Source organism: Pygoscelis adeliae, unplaced genomic scaffold (genome assembly GCF_000699105.1).
Source record: "Pygoscelis adeliae isolate BGI_AS28 unplaced genomic scaffold, ASM69910v1 Scaffold155, whole genome shotgun sequence".
NCBI classification, from domain to species: Eukaryota; Metazoa; Chordata; class Aves; order Sphenisciformes; family Spheniscidae; genus Pygoscelis; species Pygoscelis adeliae.
In genome coordinates this window covers 6,807,872-6,817,127 of record NW_008824932.1, presented here as the reverse complement: position 1 = coordinate 6,817,127, position 9,256 = coordinate 6,807,872, and the positions used below count along the sequence as shown (strand labels likewise).

At 38.8% G+C, this 9,256-nt stretch overlaps 1 protein-coding gene across 1 annotated transcript in view; it reads left to right on the top strand.

Annotated features, from left to right (window-relative positions):
- Nucleotides 1-9,256, top strand: part of SLC9A9 (solute carrier family 9, subfamily A (NHE9, cation proton antiporter 9), member 9) — a 216,178-nt gene that overhangs the window by 159,743 nt on the left and 47,179 nt on the right. Inside the window, exon 14 of the mRNA XM_009325097.1 lies at nucleotides 1,897-1,976. Within this exon, the coding sequence (XP_009323372.1) occupies nucleotides 1,897-1,976 (80 nt within the window). The remainder of the gene's footprint in view (nucleotides 1-1,896; nucleotides 1,977-9,256) is intronic.

Below are 9,256 nucleotides of genomic sequence, written 5' to 3'. Positions count from 1 at the left end.
TTTAAGATCACAGGATCCAAGGATCTGCAATAGCCCAAAAGCATTCACACCGACATCTCCTGCCATCCCTTAACTGTACTGTTTATGCAGGAGCTGCGCTACAGATAACTACCCAGATGCCCATTAACGCAAAAGCTGGTAACAGATATCTCATACACGAAAGGAAGAAGGTGCAACACGTACCAAACTCACAGAGCTCGAACGAGCCAGAGGTTACAGGCCACCAGAGCAGGTGTGGAGCGAAGCTTTCTTTCAGCGTTCTTGTTCTGACCTAACGTTAGTGCAAGAAATAAAAGCAGGTCCAGGTCAGGACCAGCAAATTCTGGGAGAGTTACGCTCTGGTGTAGACTTTTTTGTCCACTGCTTTCATATGGGAACACGAATGCAAGAAGCAGCTAGGTATACAATGAGTTTAGAAAGAGGAATTAACCAACACTGCTATGGCTTCTGGAAACATTGGTAGTCAAACCAAGGACACGCAGGCCATTTACAGAGCTCTCTGTGCTTTTAATTAGCCTCCCTCTGTGTTGCACTCATTGGCTGCTTGCTGCAGCCAGCTCCACAATATGCCTATTTCCATGCCTGTCCTTCTCTTTCTTCACCTCTGTACCTGTCCACCCTAGTCCTTCACCCTCTTTCTTTCAGTCTTCTTGTTGTTCTGACCTAACATAGACCTTACCTGCCGTCACGCTTCCTGCTTCAACGTTTCAACCGTTTTCCCAATCTGTATCTATCTTGCCAAAATGCAGAAGAGTGTTCTGCTGCTCGGTCAGGGACTAGTACCATCTTCTTCCCTCCTCCAGCCTCCCCAGTTGCGAGGGGGAGTTGCTAAAATACTCGATTCAGTAACAAGGAAACAGATGCCAAGAATAATATGTGGCCTATTTGGTGCATTTGTAAGTTCACTGCGGCCACCTCTGACATTAGCAAAATCATAACAGCTACAATATGGTTTCTGTCTCCATACAACCTTATTCAAAACTCAGTGAAATCAATGTAAAAGTTCCCATGGTTGGCTTGGAACTAGACCTTACAGTTTTGAGGATCAGATCATTAACGTTATTATCATCAGCCAATTTACATGTATGTTAATGTATAATAGGAAATTAAATTTTTAATATATTATTAGATTAAAAACATCAAACTTGGTTTAAAATTGCATAAAGAAAAGTATTCCCATGAAAAAATAATCTAACTTGCAGCAAAACACAAACAAGACAATAATGCAGTATCCTTAGAGAACTGGCAATCCCATTCCTAATTCCATCCTGCCACTAATTCTTCCGCTAGTACTGATGTGATGACTGTTTCTAATGTACTATTCCAAATAATGACCCTGAGTAAACGGACAGTCCATCTATCTACCTGTGCAGCACGCCCCAGAATTAGCTTGCAGAATGGAAAGCAGTGTTTTGAGTCTTGTTGACTCAAGTCGTGTTCCTCTCCTCTTGGAAAGAAGCACAGAAAGGAAAGTAGCGTCATAATGATTAGACTATCACAATCCCATTGGGAATGACATTTTGTTAGACATACACAAATAGCATCTGATCTTGTAGGAGTAAACTGACGTAATCCCACAATGGCAATTAAATCGAAATAGCATTTTATTGATCTCAGAATATAGTGCTTCTCAGCTGCTTAATAAAATTGGAATCATGAATAAAATTAAACGCTGCACTCTTCCAATGAGTATATAGCAATGAGAAATGTGCTATATGAGCCAATTTGCTCCTGAACTGATTCACAGAGATGACATTTATGCACCAAAGAAGCTTTTTAAATTAAAAAAAAAGTGCAGTTAATTGTAATTTGGTTTGACATGTATTTTTAATATTGGAACTCCATGTTTTATTTATGTTACAAAAATGCTTTTCACTTTATTCGTTTATTTTGCAGAGCGCATCTAACTTGGATAAAAATACAACCAAAGCTGAGAGCGCATGGCTGTTCAGAATATGGTATGGCTTTGACCACAAGTATCCTTTTCTGTTATAAGCCATAGACGATTGTTGCATTATAACTGGCACCTTCAAAATATTTAAGAAACAAAAAATGATTATACTTTTAAAAACAAAAGCGTAATTTATTTTAACACGTTTAGTAAGGAGAAGAAATTTTGAAAGTTCAAAGAAACAGAAGGTCTAGAGAAGCTGGGCAGTGCAGTGGTAGTGCATTCCTGATTGAGGCTATGAGGAGTGAGAATGAGCTAAGCAGCTCTGCCCTACAGTAGTATATAGAAAAGAGGTTTAAACAAAGTAACCTTTTTAAATTCCAGGATAAAACTGATCCAATTATTAATCAGAGAGGGTGTAAACTCTGTGTTTGAGAAACCAGGAGGTTGGAGACCGAAGCAGCCCAATGGCTGCTGCCTGCCCACATATTCAGAAAGCGGTAGCTACCCAAGAGAAAGTAAAAATAAGACCACACTGGTTTACCCACACTTCTTACAGAGAAAGACGAACCCATTGTGAAGATGTGGCTCCCAGGACTTCCCTGGAGCTCATACCTCCTATTCCCTGGAGCTCATACCTCCTATTCCCTGGATTCCTGAGTCTTTGTGCTTCTATTCACATTTCTACTGAGGCATGTATGCTAGAGATCTTGAATACGGGTGTCTGATGCTTTATCCTAGAAAGTCTGGTTTCCATATCTTTTGCATTTCAAGAAAATATTTTAAGTGTTTTTTCTAAAATATTCTTAAAAAGAACATCCTCCCAAAGCCAAGGTAGAACATACACTCTGCCACCCATGGTGTCACTAATGCCTGCGCAAAGATCGTTAAAAGCTACCGTTCTAACTCACTGTCATTTTAAACTGACTCTGCAAAGGCTTTGCATAGCTCTCAGTGAGATCTCACAACAACAGTCATGCCCTAAGCCTTTAACAGAGATATACAATGAATATAAGAGAAGCCCGTCTGCTAATTTCCACGCATACTGGCTCAGGAGCTGAACAGGCAAGGCTCTACCGGTAGTCTCCATTATTCAACAGCACATCTATCGGTCCATTACCCTGCGCTACTGAGTAGAGATTAACATTCAGGCTACAAGTATGTTTTTCCGATACCAGCTGCAGCAAACTAGGATGAAATATTTCAGCTGATAAAATGTAACTCTTTGGGAATACAGCTTCCTTTGAGAGTTCAAGTGCTTATCCTTCAAAGAGACTTTTGATGGAAAAAACATCTTTTTGGTTAAAAATGAATGTATCGCCCTAAGTCATCTACCAGAGCAGTTTTAAGGGCCAAAAAGCACTTAGCATTAAAGTGTTTCCCTAGAATAATTCTTCAAGAATACTTAGAAATAGTAGGTGAATTCTGTATAAAGGGGGAAAATATGTTTAAATATTAATGCTGAATACCAGCATAACTGGCTTTAACTACCACCCAGTTCCGCTTCTTTTTCAGAAGGAATAGCCTGTGGTTGTGGTATGTCTTAGAAACTAAAAGTCAAAAGGAACAGATGAACAGAGACAAAGGGAAAAAAAAAAAAAGAGAAAGCAAAAAAATGTGGAAGGCAAGAACAGGACAGAGGCATGAGTTAAAAAAAGACATGAAAGAGACAACAAGAGTAGAGCTAGAAAACAAGGGACAGAGGCAGAAAGAGAAATCAATATGAAAAAGTCAGACAACAGTACATGCAAAATGAAAGGACTGTAGAAGGCACCAGAAGCACCATTTCTCAGAGGTTATCTGTATGATGGAAATCTTGAATATGGATGTCTGATGCTCTGAAAGTCTGGTTTCCATGTCTTTTGCACTTCAAGAAAATATTTTAAATGATTTTTTTTTAATATTCTTAAAACAAACAAGTTTATTCCTAAGTGTCAATATCTCTTGCAGTCAAGTCAAAATCTTTCTTTAGAATTCAGATTTTCAGAGACTATAGCCCTGCCATTATCCTAAAATATATTTGTATTACAAATAATACTTCTACATTTTGCTAATCCTGAAAACATATGCCCATATACCTGCACAGAACAATGGTTCAACCCACTAATGCTGTGACTCACAGCTCTGAGCGTTTCTTTGGTATGACTATTTCTGAAAGACATTCTTTTCAGGGAGAGAGAAATTATCCACCCAAACTTTCTTTTGCCTTTCCCTGCCTAATGTTACAAAGCTGTGCTGCTAAATTTAGAAAAAGAAATTGTCACGTAGCACAGTATTTGTGCCCAGTACAAGATTGCAGAGAGGATTATGATAAAGTTTTCAAAGAAAAGATACAGCAAAATAATAATCTCTCTGGCTATATACTTCAGAAGCATACAAGACTGTGACATTTCTATAGTTTGACGTTTGCTCATAAGGTATTAACACAAATCTACCCACTCTTCTGGCAATAGCGTCTCTTATGCCTATTTATTTCGCAAGGGAAGAGCAAGAGGGAGGAAATATCACTGAGGAAATCAAAAAGTTGTGCTGTTCCTTCCATCCCCTTACGAATGATTTCAACTTAGTTCAGTGGTCTTAGGCAACGGCAACGTGCCACACTAGGGTAGAACTGTACAAAGAATCCCTGAAATTCCGTTTGAGAATCAAATTTTATTTTTATTCTGAAAGAAACAGTAGGAGCCTGATCCAGAGCCAGCCGGGTTCAATAAGGGTTGTTTTCTTTAAGCAAGTATCTTTGAATCAGGTATTGACACATAAGAAAGACATACCGTTCTCTAAAATCTAGGCTAAGAAACGTTAATATTGGAATAATAAAAATGAAGAACAGATCATTTAAGTACTTAGAGGTATCCTCTTGGATTTTCATCTCAATAATTTAAACAAGGAAAATGCAAGATAAAATACTTGGTATCTGACAGCGGGTAAATTCCAGTGAATTTATTTCAACTTCTTTGTTTTTACAGCTCACATGCATTACCATTTGAAGCTATAATATCCTACTTAAGGCTAGTGGAAAAGTGAGGGAATAAACAAAGGTATTTCAAGAATTTATCAGGGGAAAAAAAAACAAGATCTATAATCCAGCACTATATACATGGCTTTACATTGTTGTTTGTGTTTTTTCAAGGCAGATGTAGCCAAGTTTAACTAACAAATTAATAATTAGGTGGAAATTTCATCCTGCAAGGGCAAGAACCTGTGGATAATAAGGGCAGAGCTCAAACAGATGGTGAGGAAAGTTGTCCCATTCCAGAGCATCCCACAACAAAATTAGAACTTTGGTCCCAGCTAGTAGCAATTTGCTTTTAACTCATCTCAGTCCCAAACCTCTTTACCCGCTTACTCCAGCAAATATCACTGGGTCTTGCCTGCCTAGTCCCAAGACATTGTGTACCCGTCTGGAGTTAGAATTCCTCCTCTGCACAGGCCTGTGTTCCCAGTTACAAGCTTCCACTAAAAATGAAGGTAAAATTAATATACTAAAAGCGTCTTGCAAACAATCTTCACCCATTTTTCCAGCTACTTTAGACTAAACTCCTGCAATCATTTCTGGTCTAACATGATCTTATACAAGGCTTTTTGTCCACTAAGACTTCTTTCTCTCTCTGTATTCACTTAATTCTTGCTTCCTCACGTGGGGGCATTGTTGCTCTCGCTGGCTGTTCTGTAGCATCAGTCAGGAAGATGACTACACTGTCCTCCCAGCTTCTCATGCTGTATACCGAGAGGAGGAGGAAGGGTTTGGGATTGCTGCACTAAAACACAAAAGTGCAAAAATAACTGAAACTGAAGATGAAAAAAAAGAGAGCATAATGTGTGTGCTAAGACGTTTCCATCCATAAATGCTCACCGTCTTCATAAGGAGGAGCCTACATTATGTTGCAGGATATGTACTTTAATAGCACCCACTGAAACTTGCATTGAGAAAAAAATAATTACTGCACAAGGCTTTTTGTCCACTAAGACTTCTTTCTCTCTCTGTATTCACTTAATTCTTGCTTCCTCACGTGGGGGCATTGTTGCTCTCGCTGGCTGTTCTGTAGCATCAGTCAGGAAGATGACTACACTGTCCTCCCAGCTTCTCATGCTGTATACCGAGAGGAGGAGGAAGGGTTTGGGATTGCTGCACTAAAACACAAAAGTGCAAAAATAACTGAAACTGAAGATGAAAAAAAGAGAGCATAATGTGTGTGCTAAGACGTTTCCATCCATAAATGCTCACCGTCTTCATAAGGAGGAGCCTACATTATGTTGCAGGATATGTACTTTAATAGCACCCACTGAAACTTGCATTGAGAAAAAAATAATTACTGCATAACAGGAAAACGTATGCAAGATTACAATAGAAGAAAGCAAGAAGGGAAGGAAGAGGGACAAAGACTTCAAATGCATGGTAAGTTTCTTTGAATACTTAATAAGTGTTAAATTGCAAGACACAGGCCTTGGGCCGACCTGCAGCCAACTCTAATCATTTTTTTTTTCTGGCAATGGGGTGAGGAGGAGATTGCGTGTGATGTGGTCCTCCGAGACTAAACAACACGACCAGAGTGCTAGTGCTGCCTCTCTGGCACACGTGAGGGGCGAGAGGGAGCAAGAGAGAGACGGTGATCGTTGTTAGCTGGCCAGCACGGGTATTATAACTATCGCAATGACAGGCCTACTGCGCCCTCGATACTGCTCCAAGCTACCAAATAGCAATGTAGCCATCCAGCTTTGCTTTTTGAGCGGCTCACATGCACGCTGCCATGAATAGGGTAGGAGGAGGAGAGCTTTCTCGTTCTTTACAGACTTCTTTTCAAACTCGGGAGCTAACATTCAGTTACACTGAATAGAAGCAGGAGTCTGGGACCGAGTGAGCCAATTCTCCATAAAGCAACTTCTAAAAGTGTTTCTACTTGAACTGCAGTTATCCATCATTCAGATGCATTCCTTTCAGTTTAAAAAAAGGTTGTTTGTGTCCTTTGCACTTACCTGAAATCAATCAGCCAAAGGAATTGCATTATTTGTAGACTTCAAAAGTTTATCCTCCTTAACTTATCAGGGCACCTATCATTTTATTTCTCCTGTGCTTTGTACATGGATAAAACAGACACAATGGCTGCCTATGAAGTAAGATAAGTACTATTCTGTGCCTGTGAGAAAATGGAAATGCTACTAAAAGCAAAAGTGCATTCCAGGGTGAACTGACAATCTAAGAAAAATTCAGCATTTTGTGGTCTTCAGCTGAATTTTCCTTATGGGATGACTTGCCACTCTCATATCAGAGACAGACATCTTGGGAAAGAAAAGACAAGAGGCTGTAAGCACGCACGTGCACATCATTTTCTTTTACCTGCTGGAGAATGAAAGGTTTCTTAATTACTAATATTCTGATTTGGTATTCTCTATCACTTGGGTGACAACAGCAAAATAGCACAGCGTCCTAGTTTTGGACCAGAACCTCATTTTGCTAGACAGTTTTCAAAAAGAGAAAAGACAATCTTATCTCAGAGAGACTTCAGTCTAATTATGAATCAAAGAAGCATCAGATAATGCAATGTAAGCAAATTCAGGTAGCACACAGAAACAGTAATGTGGAATTGGCTGGCAGGAAACGCAGACGTCATAGCACAGATGTGCCAACAGAGCACAAGAATCAGTTTTGCAGGTGTTACAAGCAGATCATAATAAAAGCTGAGAGGAAAGCACAAATCCTAGTAAATGGATTATGGCGGATATCATAACGTGAACACGACACAAGAGCCGCTGACTATATCGTAAGGCTTTCTCAAGCACTGCAAACTTTAGCAGGACAGGGTCCCCAGAAGGTATTTTATCATTAGCAACAACTGCCTGAACTTGGTTCAAAACTCATTCCAACAACACATTTTCAAGCATTGTTCTTTTTACACCACAGATAATCAGTATATCTGATTCGGTGCTATTTCCTGACCCTTTCCAAGGACACAAGATTGTTGAAACTCTGCAAATTAACCTAATAAATAAACATGGCTAATGATTAACCAGAATAATAAGTGACCTCAGTTTGTCCTCCATTCACAGAAAGAAACCTGGATAAATAATTCTTAAACAATTCCACGCTGAATATGCAAGTAAAATCATTCTCATTTGTAAAGTGTCTCTCACGTCAATTTTTTGAAAATCTCTTTCATGTCCAGGTATTTTTACAAGAAAACATTACTAAACATGAGTTAAATACCAAGTATGAACGCAAAGTTAAATACAAATTGTTAAATGAAAAATCTCTGGTTCTTTTACAGTATTTGACGTATGCTCCTTTTCACCCTTCCGTTGCATAGCGACATATGTAAAGATTATTTGTGATAGTTTCTTGTTATTTTTATTGCAAAATATAAATCTTTGAACGCACCCTTTCCCCACCACAATCCTGAAGGGAAGAAGGGAGCTGCAGGAATTTTGGTTCCACAAAATGCAATCAAAAGGAGATAAAGTTTGAAGTTTTTACTATTCAGGTATTTCATCCTGACACTAAGATTCAATACATTGCAGAAAGGTTATTTACATGTCTAAAACAGAAAAAAAAAAGGCAAAAAAAATGTAGTTAGGGAGAAAAGGAACTGGCAAGAGAAGACAACAGAAAGATCAGATTCTTTTTCATAGTGTAATTTTATCTTTTATACCAAGTAATACAAAAATTAAGTCGTTCTGGAAGAGGACTTTTTTTTGCCAACAGCTTTTACTTCACTGGTGACAAAGCCATTATATCAAATTTCTTGATCTCTTTAAAGCCTCCATAGTAGTATGCAGTGCTTTTGCCTTTAAGGGAAGAAATAGAGACACACGTGGGGGAAACTTTGTGGGATTTCAAAAAAAAAAAAAAAAAAAAAATCAATGTTCAAAATAATGGTTAAACAGTGCAGGCATGGGACAGGTGGCGAAGGAGAGCATGTCATTATTATTGCAATCTGAGAAAAGGGGAAATGCTTTAATGTGAAAAGAGATTCACAGTAAAGTCAAAAAAAACCCAAAACATTTTGTAAGCTGTTATCGACTCCCTGTTGTCATCCATCAGAGACATGCCGGGCCAGGTTCTATTTTCTGTTCTTTGTGTCAGATGGTCATTGATTTTTGTAAGAGTTTTGCATGGTATCTAAGGCAGAACCTGGCCTACAGCTTATTCTAGACAACTCAGTGTAGAATCACCAGCTTTTCTATTTAACATCCTAGCTCATTTGATGTAGCATACCTTTTGTTTGTGCGGTTCAAGGAGTTCTCTCAATTTCTGGTAACAAGGACCACAACTGAATATGACGACTGTTGCACAGACCCCAGTGGCCCCAATATAAAGCATGGGTCTTTATGCAACTATGTCACTTTTTTTCATGTAAAAATATATTAAAA